The sequence below is a fragment of the Rhamphochromis longiceps genome, linkage group LG9 (assembly GCF_057381845.1).
Source record: "Rhamphochromis longiceps isolate RC_006_pf linkage group LG9, R_longiceps_female_GT1.1, whole genome shotgun sequence".
Classification (NCBI taxonomy): Eukaryota; Metazoa; Chordata; class Actinopteri; order Cichliformes; family Cichlidae; genus Rhamphochromis; species Rhamphochromis longiceps.
This window is the reverse complement of record NC_140565.1, coordinates 22137965-22155505: the sequence shown is the minus strand read 5'-3', so window position 1 is coordinate 22155505 and position 17541 is coordinate 22137965. Positions and strand designations below refer to the sequence as shown.

Genomic DNA, 17541 nt, shown 5'->3' with positions numbered 1-17541 from the left:
GTTAGTTAGGTAATAAAGCTGTTCTTTATACTAAAAGTGGAGCTTGTAGTATAAAGCTTTGACCTCTGTAGTGTCCAGTTGCTACAATCGCTTATTGTGCCAACAGTGTGAGCACTCAGGGAGTTTAATATAGTATCAAATCAGATTTAAATACAAATTACTTTCACTGTTGGGGTAAACTAATCACTGGCTGAGAAGCCTTTGCTCCCGTGACCTCATCCCAGCTTTTGCTTGTCACCACACTGTGGGAAAACTATTAAACTTTGCAGGCACTCACTTTTCTCCTGCTCTGCCATGGGAAAGCAACAGCATTTCATCATCCTGCAACCACACTACAATAAAGCTTGTGTTGTTTCTTTTCTTACTTCACCTCTCAGTTGACCACCTGAACTTTTGTGATTCCACAAAGCAAAAAGAAAGTCTCCTCTTTCAACTACTGAAAATATTTACAATATGTTTTCTGTGGTAAAGCAAAAAACTATATATCTTCAAAATGACCATTTTAGTGAGGGGGGAGAATGCACTTAGCCTACAGCATTACGGTTAAATCACCCTTTGTGCATTAAGGAATTCTCTCCGTCTCAGTGGTTGGGTCTTCCAGCCTCAGTACCTTCTGTTCCAGAGAGGTTTAAGCCTGGAGTCAGTCCACCACCTGACTGAAACACATATACATACATCAATACAGGAACACACAGCCACAAACACGCAACACATGGACAGCAGGCAGCAGGTTTTACAGATAACGTCTGGGACAGAGGCACTAGTGTTCTCTGGATCTCAGAGTGACTCCCCCTCCAACGGCCCGTTTCATATACCACCAGCACCTGCATCACTTATCAGCTCGAACAGCACTCACCTCTCCAGAGTAGAAACCCTTTGCAGCTATTCAGCTTCACACAAGCTGGGACGGCACCGTGGTGCAGAGGCCAACTCACAGTGCGGAGATTCCTGGTTTGGATCTCCTGGCTAGCTGTGGATGCTCTGTGTGGAGTTTGCATGTTCTCCCAGGGGCTCTCTGGCTTTCCTTCAGGTGCTTCGTCCTAGCCTGCATGCTGTACGGCACTCCGCAAGTGCAGTTAAGAAAAGGGACAGATTGCTCAAATTCAGTCAGATTAAAACTACCTTTGTAATCTGCATTTTTAAAATGTCGGTTAGAAACAACTTTTAACGCCGGTTATGCCCTGCTAGCATGAGTGAAAAACGGAGGAGAGATATGTAGGGCAGAGGGGGAAAGTGAGGAGCATACAACTGGCTGGTTGCAAAAGTCTGGGCCCTAAGCTGCTTATCACTATGAAGAGAGTCAATTGCAGTGCAATCACTTTTTAATAAACTTGAGAGAGAGCTGGCATATTGAAAGGCGTATTTAAATGGATGCCATGTGCCCTTATTTGTTTAGGACTTTGCTGTACTCTAACTAGCGTATCTTCATCTGTCTTAAAATCTGTCTGAGTCCATCTTATATATATATATATATGTATATGTATATGTATATATATGTATATGTATATATATGTATATATATGTATATGTATATATATGTATATGTATATATATGTATATGTATATATATGTATATATATGTATATATATGTATATGTATGTATATGTATATGTATATGTATGTATATGTATATGTATATATATGTATGTGTGTGTATATATGTATATATATGTATATATATATACACACAGCAGGATCGTTGAGTGCGAGAGGAACTGACCTGAAAAATAGGATCATGGCCAAGCTTGAAACCTGGATCCCCCGTAGCCGGTTACCAAGATTACGTGAAGTACCCTCAGAAGGTCTGCTAGATGATGTTAATGCAGCACTACGGGCAATACCTACAACCACGATTACCGACACTAACAAGCTGATCTACAATACGGCAGCAGTGATCAGTGAGATGCTTGGCTACAAGTTGAACAGCCACAAGGGGCAGTACCCTCCATGGAGAAGGAGGCTAGAGGGCAAGATCAAAGTAGCACGGAGAGAGGTTAGCCAACTAACGGAGTTGCAGAAAGGTGCGACGAATAAGGTGCCTAAGAAATACAGCAAGCTGTCCATACCTGAGGCCTTGGAAACTGCCAAGCAAAGACTCACAGCCTTGGCCAGCCGCTTGAGGAGGTACACCAGAGAGATAGAAGGCAGGAGAATAAACCAGCTGTTCTCCACAGAACCAGCAAAGGTGTACTCTCAGTGGCAAGGGAACAATAAGAGAACAGCACCACCAAGGCTGGAGACGGAGCAATACTGGAAGAGCATATGGGAGAAGGATGCAACCCATAACGGCAATGCTCAGTGGCTAGAGGATCTGAGGGCAGACCACAGCGACCTCCCTGAACAGGGTCCAGTAACCATCACAGTGGCAGATATCCAAGAAAGGGTCTCCAGTATGAAGAGTTGGACAGCACCAGGGCCCGACATGGTTCACGCCTACTGGCTGAAGAAGCTAACTGCACTCCACGAGCGTCTGGCAGCACAAATGAACCAGCTGCTAGTTAACGAGAGACACCCGGAATGGCTAACTGAAGGCCGGACGGTCCTGATCCCCAAGGACCCCAAGAAGGGACCGGTCCCCTCCAACTACCGACCAATAACCTGCCTCAGTACTACATGGAAGCTCCTGTCAGGCATCATATCGGCTAAGATGAACAGGCACATGGGTCAATACATGAGTGGGACACAGAAAGGAATTGGCAAGAATACCAGAGGCGCAAAACACCAGCTACTGGTAGACAGAACAATCAGCCGAGACTGCAAGACCAGACTGACCAACCTGTGCACTGCCTGGATTGATTACAAGAAGGCCTATGACTCAATGCCCCACAGCTGGATACTGGAATGCCTAGAATTGTACAAGATCAATGGGACCCTAAGAGCCTTCATCAGGAACTCAATGGGGATGTGGCGTACAACACTAGAGGCCAACTCCAAGCCCATAGCACAAGTCACCATCAAGTGCGGGATCTACCAAGGAGATGCTCTGTCCCCACTGCTGTTCTGCATAGGCCTGAACCCCCTCAGTGAGATCATTAACAAGACTGGCTACGGATACCGACTACGGAACGGAGCAGTTGTCAGCCACCTCCTGTACATGGATGACATCAAGCTGTATGCCAAGAGTGAACGAGACATCGATTCACTGATCCACACTACCAGGCTATACAGCAATGACATTGGAATGTCGTTCGGACTGGAGAAGTGTAGTCGGATGGTAACAAAGAGAGGGAAGGTAGTCAGAACTGAGGGGATTGAACTACCAGAAGGCAACATTGCAGACATAGAGGACAGTTACAAGTACTTGGGGATCCCGCAGGCGAATGGGAACCATGAAGAGGCCGCTAGAAAAGCTGCAACCACCAAGTACCTGCAGAGGGTCAGGCAAGTCCCGAGGAGTCAGCTGAATGGTAAGAACAAGATCCGGGCCATCAACACGTACGCCCTGCCCGTGATCAGGTACCCTGCTGGGGTAATAGGCTGGCCAAAGGAGGAGATAGAAGCCACTGACATAAAGACAAGAAAGCTCCTTACCATGCATGGAGGGTTTCACCCCAAGTCCAGCACCCTGAGGCTGTACGCTAAGCGGAAGGAAGGGGGCCGGGGACTGGTGAGTGTCAGCACCACAGTCCAGGATGAGACAACGAACATCCAAGAATACATTGGGAAGATGGCCCCAACTGACCGAGTGCTCAGTGAATACCTCAGGCAGCAGAAACCCAAGAAAGAGGAGGGAGACGAGGAACCATCATGGAAGGACAGAGCCCTGCACGGTATGTACCACCGGCAGATAGAGGAGGTGGCTGATATCCAGAAATCCTACCAGTGGCTGGACAAAGCTGGACTGAAAGACAGCACAGAGGCACTAATCATGGCAGCACAAGAACAAGCTCTGAGCACAAGATCCATAGAGGCTGGGGTCTATCACACCAGGCAAGACCCCAGGTGCAGGCTGTGTAAAGATGCCCCAGAGACAATCCAGCACATAACAGCAGGGTGCAAGATGCTAGCAGGCAAGGCATACATGGAACGCCATAACCAAGTGGCCGGCATAGTGTACAGGAACATCTGTGCGGAGTATAACCTGGAAGTCCCGAGGTCAAAATGGGAGATGCCCCCAAGGGTGGTGGAGAATGACCGAGCTAAGATCCTGTGGGACTTCCAGATACAGACGGACAAAATGGTGGTGGCTAACCAACCGGACATAGTGGTGGTAGACAAACAGAAGAAGACGGCCGTAGTGATCGATGTAGCGGTTCCGAATGACAGCAATATCAGGAAGAAGGAACACGAGAAGCTGGAGAAATACCAAGGGCTCAGAGAAGAGCTCGAGAGGATGTGGAGGGTGAAGGTAACGGTGGTCCCCGTGGTAATCGGAGCACTAGGTGCGGTGACTCCCAAGCTAGGCGAGTGGCTCCAGCAGATCCCGGGAACAACATCGGAGATCTCTGTCCAGAAGAGCGCAGTCCTGGGAACAGCTAAGATACTGCGCAGGACCCTCAAGCTCCCAGGCCTCTGGTAGAGGACCCGAGCTTGAGGGATAAACCGCCCGCAGGGGCGTGCTGGGTGTTTATATATATATATATATATATATATATATATATATATATATATATATATATATATACGTGTGTGAGCTTTTGTATGCAAAAGTCACACATGCATTTCTGCTGTGTGCACTTAATGGGTAAATGTGTTGACGTGGAAAACTTGCCAAAACAGATAAGAGATACCTTATCACCAAGCACACAGTGTGAGAGAGGCCTGACAATTTGACTTTTTATCACTTCATGCATTTAAACTTGCTACATCACTTGTGACTTATGAACACTCTGTAGGCAGACTGGGGATATGTGGCGAAGTTATCATGAGATGCCCAGAATTCAGCAGAGAAATTACATCTCTCTGTGTCAGGAGAAAAATCAGCAATGTAAGATTTTCATGGAAAAGCTGATAAAGAATAAAATTCACATGCAATGAAAGGGCATGGAAAGTGGCGTAAGTTCCTTGCCAGTGAGGTATAGCTATGTCAAAACATATTGAAACCCAGAGATCGAATCTGTGCTGCTTTTCGGATGATACCGAGCTCCAGTCACAATTGGTAGGGTATTAAACAGATGAGTCACGCTGGGGATCGGTTGCCGTTCAATTAACTGCAATGAAATATTTTCTACCCCAGCGCACTCGTATCTCTTTATCCAGGAAGAGAGTTCAAGACAGGATAGTCTCCGGAGATTCGGATACAAAGGAAGGATGACTCGAGATTCAAAAGAAAAAAGTTCCCTCAGACAGGCAACAAGAGGTAGCATATACCTCCCCTCTGACTCATGGGTAGTTGTCCTCCTCCCAGTCGCAGCTGTTCTCAGCGTCTCCCCATCCCTCACCCTTGGGACGCCACCAGCCTCACCGTTGGCCCAGAGACTGTTGTCACGGGAGACAAGCAGATATCTGAGCCAGTGGCTAGGTTGACTTACACCTACTCTGGCCAGGAGTTAATGAAGTGTGCACGCTGCTGGCGTTTCCTGGCAAACATATGTGCCTACACATTTATAATTGTGCACACAGGCACTCTAACAAACACACCAGTTCATTAAGCAGCTCTTATTGTCTTAGTTAATAAATGACAAAGACAGTATTATCAAACCTGTTTCCTTGTGGGTGCTTGAAAAGCTACACAAACACGCAGTCTTCTTCCTGTTCTCTCCGTCTCATGCTCAGGCACATGTAGGCGCTGTCATTTTCTCCTAATCATTACTCAGCATCCCAGGCGCATGTTCAAGAGCACCCCCTGGTGTGAAGAAAATGCAGGGCATCTTAAAAGTTACCACAACATATTTAGTTAGAGAAGTTTCTTTCTTGCTTTGAAGTAGTCCAGGGCTGATGTCTGTTAGAAAGTTGTAGCAGGTGGATGTGCCCATGAATGCAGCTTGCCAGTGAACACAGTTGTTAGTTTGAGCTGTCCTCTGAATGCTTTAGACGGCGTTATCTGAACTAATAGGCGTCCTCTTTCCATGGCTCTTTTCCTGGCCTTCCCTCCCCTCTTGTTTGCTTTATTAGATGGACAAGAAGTAACAAAATGTGTGTGTGTTATCAAGGATTTCATCAGGTCTCAAGTATTATTTCATTTCACAAGAAACTAAGACCATGTCCTGCTTATGTCATAGACTATGGCTCTGCTCACACCATGTACTGAGATGCGTTTTGCAGTGATCCGATCACAAATGAGCAGCTCTAAGTGTCGATGAAGAGTCTCAGTACTTCACACTTGATTTTTTAAATTTGTCTCGGGCCACATGGTATGTTTATCTGATTGCAACCAAATACTACTCAGAATTTAGATTACAAAAGAGATTACAAGCGTTTTTCAACAGCTGTCCACTTATTCGTCGGATTACCCACGATGCATGTTGATGTCAGACCTGACCTGAGTTTAATTTTATTGAAGCTGTAGTCCATTGAGATGCCATTGACTCTGCACTTCAGTTAAAGATCTGCGAGTCTCATCCACCACTTGCGATAAGCCATTCCACTTCAAGGTAGTGTCTAAGCAGTAAAATCGGTTTGCCATGCTTCATTGAGTCCAGCTACAGCAATAAGCTTTACTTGAACGTTCTCAGCATATCCAGTTTGATAAATATGTATTTAACCATCACTTTGCAATGCTAAGCTGTCACATTCTCTGCTCTTCCATAACCGTTTTCACATCACATCCACTTTACCACACCGCTGCTACTTTTCCCAGCGCTGACAGCCACATACACACGAGACCAAATGTCTGTAACTCATATCTTTTGGCCGACTGCCTGTCAGGTTGGCAGGCCTGTCTGTTTATATGGCTTCAGCAGAGTGGAAAGTCTGGAAAGGCCAGAGTATCTGACTACGTACACTCAAATGCACACGACATCCACAGCGTCTGTATCTGTGCATACCTACGTGCATATATCTTAATTGAAAGAGAAAATTGTGATCGGGGCGCGCGCCGCGGAAGTTTGAGTATCTGCTCGTTTGAGCTGAGACAGATGTTGTGGTGGTCTTGGCTAAGAGCAATGGTCATTACTAGTGACACGGCAGCTGGGATATGCCTCATTAGGTGCGAGATAGCGATGGGAACAAGTGTGGGAGGGTTGAGGGGGAAAAAATGACAGAAAGGCAGAAAATGTAAAGAAAATAGAAAAATAACTTATATTATATTTCTAAATAGAGGAATCTATTTAGGAATATCTTTGTAAGTTGTAATATGTTTATGTCATATGCAGTGTTTAAATCCTCCACAATGGAGTGGACTGTTTTATATTCTTAATGGGAAGGATAGCCAGAGACATTTGGAAAACACTGCTGTTTATTTACTGTTGGGTGCAATATGACAGGCCCAGTGTCCCGTATGGATACCACAGCTATGGGTGAATGCGCTTCTGCACACAGAGGCTTTGTGGAGCACTCCTGATTTAACAAGTCACGTAAACAAAGGCAAAGGAAGAAAGAGGATTGTATTACACTAGAAGGGGAGCAACAAAAACAACACATGCATACGATAAAATTATGGGATAAAAATTTAAGTTCTAATAAGTCATGAATTCCTGCTAGATCGCAAGATTTTCTTTCAAATATAACAGCCCGTTGTTCTCTGCAGATTGGTGTCATCCTGACCTGAAAATGATATAATCAACCCCTTGAATCAAAACAACAGCCCACTCAGCCACAGGATTTTCAAGGGAAGGTTTTTGAGTCACTTTCTTCACAGAGCCTCTCTGATTGGTGGGTAGTTTCCTTGAGTCTTAAGCTACACTGGAAGTGGCGTTCCTCCTTATGGAAATAGTCTATCTGGCCCTTTCTCTGTATCAGAAATCATTTTGCATGTGTTGATTTGCCGGACAAGTTTTCGTTTTTCTGTCTCGTATCTGTAAAAAGTGAAACAGATACCCACACAGGAAGTCAGATATCCCCTGCATGCGAATGCTTGAATGCCTGCGTTTGTGTTCATATGAGTTAGTTTCGAGAAATGTTGCAGAGCTGCATTGCAAAGGGGTTTTATAATTCTTTGTCACTTACCTCCACGGAAACAGCTTATCTATCAGATCAGCAATCAGCGAGATTTCACTGTAGAAACTGGTTTATTTTCAGAAGGTCACCTCCAATGGCACTCACATTAGCCCGTGACTGCAGCTTGGCAGTGTCAGTGTGCAGCTCTGGCTGTGGGTGGAGGACGGTAATGTGATAAGTGGAGGACATGGAATCAGCTGGTCTTAACAGAAAAGGTAAAAGTGATAGGAAAGCAAATGGAAAAACAAAATTTTAGTTTTGACAATAACTATTTGGACTGTTTAATTTAATTTCCAGTACCGTGTAAAAGTCTTTAGCATCCTATTTATTTCTTTTTATTTTGCTAGGAAAATGGGAAGTAGTCTATAGAATGGTACAGTTTGTACTTAACAGCCTGAACTCTCTTAGACAAGCTTTCTTGTAAATTCTTTAAGTAGTCTTCAGGAATAGTTCTCCAGGCTTCTTGAAGGACATTCAAAGCTCTTACTTGAATATATGGGTGCTTTTTGTACTGTTCATTGTCAAGATGATCCCATATTGCTTCAGTAATCTTGAGGTCCATGCTTAAGGCTAGTCTAGGACTGAGAGTGTTCCAGTGTATGTTTTTGTTTCCAGGTATGCTTCTACTTCATTCGCAGTGTGTTTGGTATTACTGTCATGCTGAAAAATGAAGCCATTCTGAATCAGATGTATTCTAGATAGCATTGCTGTCTGGTGGATCAAATCTGATGGTGCTTTTCTGCTTTGATAATTCCATCAGTTTATACAATACCTCCAAGACCACTAGTTGAAACCACGACAGAGCCTCCACCTGCCACTTCTTTTTTTGGCCTCCTAAAATACACTTTTATGTCTGTCAGACTTGTTTTTGGTATTTGTCATCTAAAGAAATGGAAAGTGTTTTGAGACAGGTTGCTAATAACAAAGTGCCTGAAGATGCTATTTAAATTTGGTTCTTTGCTAAGATGTCTGTCATGTGTAGACAAAACACTGGTTTATTCCTTTAGCATGGTGCCGTTTTTATGCTTGAATGATTGATAGGTCAATGTTAAGTGACTTAAAAATATTCCTTTCAACATGGTCAGGTACAAAGGCTGGACTGAGCATGAATGAAGAAGCAGCCAAAGTCTAAAAAATAACTTTGAAAGACCAGTCTCGGTCTTTGGGAGCAAACTGTAAAAAGATGAAGAATGGCTTTTGAACTGTGCTGTATATCAATACGTTCATATTTCAGGTCACTGCCACGGTAAAAAAAAAAAAAAAAAGAAGAAGAGAGAGAGTTAGCCATAGCTAGTTGCCTACCAGATCTCTATCAGTACATTTAATTTAAAACCAAAAGGTTAAAACTCTAACAGGATGACATAAGGGGTAAAGTAAAATAAATAAAATCACAAAATACATTAGGATTCAGACTTAATGTTCAGAATTTGTGCAAAAGAAGAAGAAAAAATGAAATAAATGAACCCAGGAGATGTCGAGGTAAAACATTTGTCTTGCCAGTGGCTGAATGAGAAGTCAGAGGAATTCATGCATGTGTGTGCAAAATTTTATATTAGGCCAACTGGCTAACAGATGACACAGCACTGTTATCCCTCACCACTAGCATGGTTAAAAATTTAAAGTGGGTCATAATCATTACACCCTGAAGGCAGTGTTTATTCAAACAAGGATTTTTTTTGTCTCTGTAATAGTCTTAATGACTTGTTAAAATGGATATTATTACAACATTAGGAGCCCGACTTACTGTAATCATATTTAAATGAGATCCTCTGTGTATGCATGGCTCAGTTCCACATGAAGGATTAACTGATATTCTAACTCTGATAAGTTTTACATAATAAAAATGCTTTCAGATACTCGACAGTGGACCAGAGCGGTTACGTGCATCACCAGTCATGTCTTTAGGGCATTTCTACATGAACCCTACTTTTATTGCACACAACAGGGCTTTGTATCTAACTGCGTAGTTATGGGATAGTAATAGTAGGGGAGAGTGGGAGTGTGCACAGGGATACATTCCTCCATAAATACGTGACGGCGAGAAAGTAACTGCAGTAACAGTGGGACGCCCCTGCTCCTTGTAAGACCTGGTGTTCATGCACAAGTGCTTCGTGTTGTCTTTCAACTGAGAGGGCCATCATTTAGTCAACATGGCAGCTGTGAAAGAGAGAATTACACTCTTGAGCCACTGGAGTGAGAAGCAATTGACTTGAATATCCCCTGTGACATTCTTAAAGAAGCAGGTCATTTTTTGGGGGTCTGGAAAGCTGTCAGTAAAGGAGCGCAGGATGTAATTGTTGGTTTGGAGGAGCTGCTTTAATTATGTGTTTGGTTTAGCCGAACTGACCTGGTGGTTGCTTGGGATGATGTATGTGTCATTGTCCTGACTGAGGAATTTTTCACACACGAACACTGATGTTACTGAGATGGCTAAGCTTGCAACAAAGCTAGTTTTAGTAAAGAAACTTAGTGCTCATTTTGTCATTGCCAGCCAATAAAGGCTTTTAAATAACATTTTACTGCAAAGTTAAAACAGCAGGCTGCATTGACTCACTGTTTTTCCTACTTATCTGCAGTCACACTGGATGAAAATACTTCATTTGCACATGTCTTTTCACACTTTGACTCAATGATTTCCCTGTCTACTGGCCGGCTAATTCTGACTTTTACAGTGAAGCATCTGGGCACATGGGTGGGTGAAAGCAGACAGAAAGTGGGTGGAAGAAGCCTCGTCTCCATATGTTAGACATTAGAGGTCAGCTGCCGCATGTTTGTTCGTGCGCTCGGCCTGGCAGTTTCAGTTACACGGCCCACAAGCTACGCTATTGATCCCCTCACGTCTTCTGTTAAGGTACATCAACTTTTGCCTTCCTCTCTTACATTTAGATCCGGTCACTTACATCAGCAGCTGCAAAGAAATGACATTGGATGTATGTCTTCCCTATCCCCCTGCTTTAAAAAAAACAACAACAAAAAAACCCAGACACACACACACGTATGAAGCCAGCGAACATATTTGCACAAAATGTTGTGTTGCTGTACAGAAGCTGAAGATCAGGAGCCAGCGTGAGCCTCTGGTGTCTCCTGAAAACTTCCCAGTTGGAATCAACACTGCCTGCAGGAGTGATGCTTGTCTTATTCTGTTTTGCTGATCAGATAACTCGATCACATATTAGCTCGCTGCCACAGCCTGAGAGACGTTTGGATGTGGCTCAGAAATAGGTTATGACACATTTGGATGCATGCTAGCGTCTAGTGGGCCCCTCAACAGGGACGGAGAGCTAAACAAGAGACAGCCTGCAGACAAAGTCTTGATAAAGAACAGACTCTGTCTGTGAGAGCATGCATATGTGTTTGTGTGTCACAGGCTGTTTGACACCTCTCTCAGTGTCCAGTTTTAAAAAGATTTCTTGATGCTTCTTGTCAGTATCTTCTTTTGTAGTGGTCTTTATACCATTTGCTTTACACAGTCTGTGACCAATGCATGGCAGCAACAGTAGAGCTTTTAGCTCAGGGGTGAGGATCTAGTCACTCTCTGTCCTGGAATGCAGTTGACTTTCTAAATCCCCACCAGTCTATCCTGGGGCTGTGGGGCAGGGCCTATCTCAAGCCCCCTTTTCCATGTGAGCCATGTCTGGAATCTCTAAGCAAGCAGTTGGCTGAGTCCCCCGGCCTCGCTTTTTCACGGGCACTGAGCGCATTGATCTCAGAGCGCGATGGAAGAAGAAATTGCAGATGAAGACAGAGATTGCTCACTTGAGGAAGGTAATGAGCTTTGTGACATGAAACCAGCAAATGAATTCACATCCTTTAGAGGGTTTGAGTGTGTTTTGTCTGCTGTTTTGTCTGCTGAGTGTAATTTGGTTAGCAGTGGGGGAAACTGTGTTTGGGAGTTAAAAATAGAAATTGGAAATACATGAGAGGTCTTGCTGCTCTGAACTTGAGCAGGGTGGGGGTGTGGGTGCGCTGGTGACGGGCTCTGAGCGTGACGCACCACCGCACGATAATTATGAAAAAATTAAGCCTGCCTTTTGTGCTTAGTGATGAAAGCAGTTTTATGCTTTGCAGATCTGCAGGTTAGAGCAAAACAGACACAACTCTAGATTGAAAGAAAGGTGGAAAGGATGTAGTAGATGCTGGAAGAAAACAAGCACTTTTTAAAAAAAATACAAATTACTCCAATAGTTAAATCTCCGAAACTAGTTTAGTCCAAACATGTCTGAGAAGAAAACGAGAAATTGCCTTTTCATCTGTGGCTCACAGCACGCTTTCAAGCTTTCAAAGAAAAAGACAAGAAAAGCTGCGTTAAGCAACCCGCAAAATAGTGGCAAATCACTCGAAATTTCCTCCTTCAGCTGTTGAAGAGCTGAACTCTGTAAGAGGTCCTTTATTTTCCGTCATCACCCTCTGAAAGGTACACATTACAGCTCCAGCTACCTGTCTACAAAACAAGGCAGCAGATCAGCTTGCTTTATTGCTTTCCCCCCTCTTTTCCACAGTTGAAGAACCGCCTCCTTCATTCTCTTCTCTTCTCTTCTCTTCTCTTCTCTTCTCTTCTCTTCTCTTCTCTTCTCTTTTCTTCATGCAATGATTGATTTAAGACATCATAACAACAGTACAGGGCTGTGTTTACCTCAGTTCCACACCACATAAAATATGTGTGTTCTGCGTATTTTTAACATGTGATAAAAGGGTAAAAAAAAAAATGTTCCTGAAGGGACATAAAAGGTTGAAAAATGGCTGGAGGGCTGCTTGCTTTTCTTTAATTCTGTGAACACATGGAATATTTGGGAGCTCCACATGTGCAGGTAGCTCCTCTGATATTTATTTATTTATTTATTTTCATTCCTGAAAAAGTTGAAATGATTGCACCTGGCAGCTTCTGTTTACTCCCCCAGTTTCATGAGGCACTTGATGCATAAACAGATGCTCTGGATATCGTCTCCGAGTTTCTCCATTTGTGCCTCCTTCTGTTACTGGGTTTCCTTGTGTTTCGTAACGGAAAGAAACCTGAACAGCTGTTTCAATTTAGCGTTTTCATCTTCAGTGTTGTGTCTGTCACGTTCAATCCAGGATTTATTGCAGAAATTTAAAACTGCATGAATATGTAATGAAGTGTGTACCAGTGTTTGCATATGAGTGTTGCTAACAGTCATTCAAATATGCATAAAATGTTTGTTCTTCATATTCACACACAGACTTTGTTATACCAAGAAGAGAGAATATTATTTATTTCCTTTTCACAAAGTTACAGATGGCTGATTTGCACTGACATGCCCTACTTTTGACTTATGGAAGAATGACATGCATGCACACACATGCTCTTGATGTCGAAACGTGAGTGCGTCACATTTGACCCCTTTTCTCTTTGTGTGTGTGTTTGTGTGTGTGTGTGTGTGTCCCTTCCTCAGAACAAACCAAAAGCAACCTAAAGGTAACGTCCCCAGAGGACGCTGAGCACATAAGCCGCAGACAGGCGTCCCCAAATGGGACTGCCCCTTCAAGAGGGGATGCCAAAGGCAGTCGCACAATCCCCCGAAGGCACACTTTAGGAGGAGCTCGCAGCACCAGGGAGATTCTGGCTATGCAGCCGCCAGATATGGACAAGAAGAGGGAGGCCTTTCTGGAGCATCTGAAGCAAAAATACCCCCACCATGCTTCGGCGATCATGGGTCACCAGGAAAGGCTGAGGGAACAGGTCAGTAGGCTGCAGAAAGATCATCGTGTGTTATGTTGTTTGACCAGGCGCACCTGGTTTGAACATAAAAAAATGAATAAATAAACAAAAACTAGACTTCTTGAGATTTCAAATGCTGGGAAGATCTAGTGTCCTGGGCCAAGGTGCCAGCCACAACTTGCCCAAGTTTGAACCCCCCACAGGTAACAGTGTTATGCATTGAGCCACTATACTTTCTTTCTATACTTTCTTATCTGTGGAATAAATAAGTGCATCAACAAGCATTTCAGATCCTATTTTTTAAAAAGAAATCTTCTCTCAACCTGATTTTGAGCTAAATTCATCTGTATGGTAGGTGCTGTTGCTTATGGCACACTTAACAGTTAAAGAACAAGACGTTTTCCTCTACTTCACAAACAGACAGCTTTACTGACTAAGTCCGTCTACACATACAAGGAATTGGGCTCTGTTTTTTTCATTGCTCTCAATGTACTTCACAGAATATTGAAACGGATAATCACAACATGTATAGCATATTTATTTTGATACGTACACAGGTGCAATGCAGTGCAGAGTGAGAAGATGTTGGAATAAATTATATACATCATGACTTGACAGTAAATATTGTCAGTAATAATATAATATTTATTTGTGTACAGTGATGTATAGCTATGTACTTATCAATATAGTACATACAGGATATTTTAGCTGAACTAAAAGAAGATAATAATACTGTTTTTTAGAATTTCATTAATCAGACTGTATTTAATGTTGCGATTTAGTTCAGTTCATTACAGCACGACCATATTCAACATGATAGTGCAAGTTAGGTCACAAAGTAAATAACTAGTTTCCACAGAATTAGGTATAAGATATGAAAATGCCTTTATCCAGTCTTGGAATAGATAGTTTTCAGTTCCTTTATAAACTGCAGTTTTATCTGCACAACTCTTTCCTTCCTGTTTTGTTGCTGCAGGTTAGATGTGAAATGTGTCCAATAAATCTGCCTGTCACATTTCCCTCCCACAGCTGCTGTGGAGCAATGAGGTTGTATTTTTATGAAGGAGTTGGAGGGGAAAAAAAGCGGGTCAAACCAGCGGGTCATACTTTCCTGTTTTGGTATCCATTATTTAATTAACAGGTGTTAGTATTAAAATATGCGTTTGTGTAAAATATGCCTTTCCCACTGTTATGTGGGAACTTTTAAAGGTTATAAATTCTCCTTGTGCTTCACCTGTCTGAAGTCAGTAAGGACGTAAGCACAAAGGGAGTCTCTAGGTGGACATTTGGCTCACCTGATCTGGTTCGTTTGCTCAGGGTCAGAGGAGATAAAAGATGGAGGGGAGGCTAGCTGGCTTTGTAGCCAAAACAATCGAGGTAATAGTGAGACTGGCACAAAGCCACAGGGAGCTCCAGGAAATGGCACAAAGTATTGTGAAAGAAGAAAGAATTTTGTGTGTGTGTGTGCTGTTTTCGGGCCAGCCCACATGCAAAGCGATGCCTTTTCATGAGGTGCAGTTTCAATATTATAGCCTAATATCAGTCGTCATGAATGATGGTATCGAATTTGACAGGTTGATCAACCGGTTTGTTTGCTTTCTGAACACAGTGGGCTTGCACTGTGCACATGCATCGTTTTCTCCTTCGAATCAATCACCGATTCTCATTGGTGAGAAAAATGGAGGGGAGGGGGTAAGTGTATATTTGGTGGTTTTATCCTGCGCACGAGTGGGGATAAAAAGGAGGACTTCTGTTGTGAAGTTTAGATAGTCAGACAGGTAAGTTCGGCTCCCGGCTGGGTGGAGTCAGAGTTGCTATAGTGACTCGTGATGTCACAGCTGGAAGGGCTCAGTTTACTTGTAGGTGCCTGTCGGAGAGAGCTGGGATCCTGGCAGTGTGAGATCTCTGTGTGTGTGTGAGTGCAGGAGCGCTCTTAATGCTGTGCAGGCTATGGACCGGAAGGTTGTTTGGAAGCATGGCTCTCTGTACGTGAAGCCCGCGGAAGAATAAGAATAAACTTTTTTTTCTTTTAAGTACAAAGGAATACATTTATCACAACGGAGACGAGAGTCCAGTCAGAGGGGAGAAGAAGAAAAGGTAGGATACATCGGAAAATGTACTGGTTTCTTTTTTTCTAGACGTCCAGTGCCTTTTCACATGTTAGTGCGCGTGGAAGTACTACAAAGATGCATGGATTGTTGCTCTTATGAGCACACTGAAACGCCCTGGAGTTTCACTATTGCGCCAGAGGCAGCGCGCACCAGGCTGCTGTCAGGTGTTGCAAACTTCCAAGAGGCAAATGCAAAACTTGGTGCACGAGTTTTTTTCCCCCTTCTCTCCCAAGAATACAAATCGACGAAAAGTATTTAACCGCAACGACATATTTAATTGGGTCGACGCCTTGAGGTGTAAATTATCCAAAATGTGCAATCCCGTGTGCAGCATCCCCGTAATTTTGCCACTTATGTAGCTATAATTGCAAAGCAAATGATCCATTGTGAACGGACGTCTGGGGTTATACCTTAATAACGTGCTGCATCTTGCGTGATAATGATGGTGATGATGATTATATGACAGTATAGCTGTGATTGCTACGCGGCTGGTTCCTGTTGTTGTTGTTGCTGGTGAGTTGAGGTGAAGATTCATACCAGGCGTGTGAGAACTTGTGTGTCATCTTATATTTCTTTTGGCTGTGTGCTTATGCGTAAAAAGATCCGCAATTGGAGCTTGTTGAAAGTTGCTGTGTTTTCCCAAACTTTGTGGCTCGTGCTTTAATGTTTCATTTAATATTTTATGCACTAATACGAGTAGACTAAAGCTGTGGGCTTGTTTCCCTGATTAGGCTGCCAGGACAGTTCCGGTTTCTTTTTTATCTCTCAGGGTTTTGGAGAAGGTTATTTACTCAGAAAAAAATCAAGGCTGCTACTTGCCGCCTGTAAACATGCTGTTACATGGTAGTTTCTTTTGTTTTTTGATGAGCTTGTATAAAAAAAAATGTTATGGGTCATTCCGGAGTCACAGAGAGCTTACTGTCTTTATTTGTAGGTGACATGCAGTTACTCTGAAAATGTCAAGTTTTATGTCCTGTGAAGTTCTTCTCTCAGCTGCTGAAACACTGAACTGAGATGAGAGATCTGCTGGTGCTGACTGTCAGTTTGCAAAGCATGACACCTTCAAATTGATTTTTTTTTCTTTTGGAGAGAAACTGCATATGTGTTACTCAGACATGTGGGATGGGATTCGGGCGCTGATGGGTCTTGAATACATCGTGTCCAGGATGAAGATACAAGACGCTGTCAAAAAGGAGGCAGCTTTCGAGCACCAATGCCTGGAAAATAAATTCAACGCTGATAAATGAGAAAAAGATGAGTGAAGAATGCAGTTGGCATGATCCAATTCTGGATGTCAAGAATAATGCAATAACTCACTGCTAACAGAAGCAGCAGAAAATGAAAATAATGACAAGTTTATTGAAGTGTTTGTCATTCGGTGTCCTGAGGGGTGTAATTATTCAGATTTAAAGGAAAAAATAACTGCCAGAAAATGTGTCATCTTGCCCACAACAACATTCTTGTGAAAGTGTGGGAAAAAAATAGACCTGCCACCGTTCTCACGCAGATTCAAACATGCCTACCATACAGGAAAAGCAACATCAGTGGCGATGCGTGCTTCAGAAGGAAGAAGCAGGTTTGAGTTACAAAGGCGGAGATGCTTCAAGGTCAACCAGAGGTTAGGAAGATGATATTGTGTCAGCCCGAAAAGTGATGACCCCAGTCTTTTAGGAATAATCACACAGATACCCTCACACATAGCTACAGACTGCTTG

The 17541-nt window shown here is 43.2% G+C and overlaps 1 protein-coding gene across 17 annotated transcripts in view; it reads left to right on the top strand.

The window, feature by feature from the left end:
• Positions 1-17541, top strand: part of kiaa1217 (KIAA1217 ortholog) — a 142092-nt gene that overhangs the window by 72130 nt on the left and 52421 nt on the right. For 15 of the 17 annotated variants that reach the window (XM_085418864.1, XM_085418867.1, XM_085418856.1 and 12 more), the window contains exon 2: positions 13450-13736. In XM_085418864.1, the coding sequence (XP_085274990.1) occupies positions 13450-13736 (287 nt within the window). Of the gene's footprint in view, positions 1-11666; positions 11804-13449; positions 13737-15554; positions 15813-17541 lie in introns of those variants that run through there. The other 2 variants (XM_085418865.1, XM_085418870.1) reach the window with 2 other exon arrangements.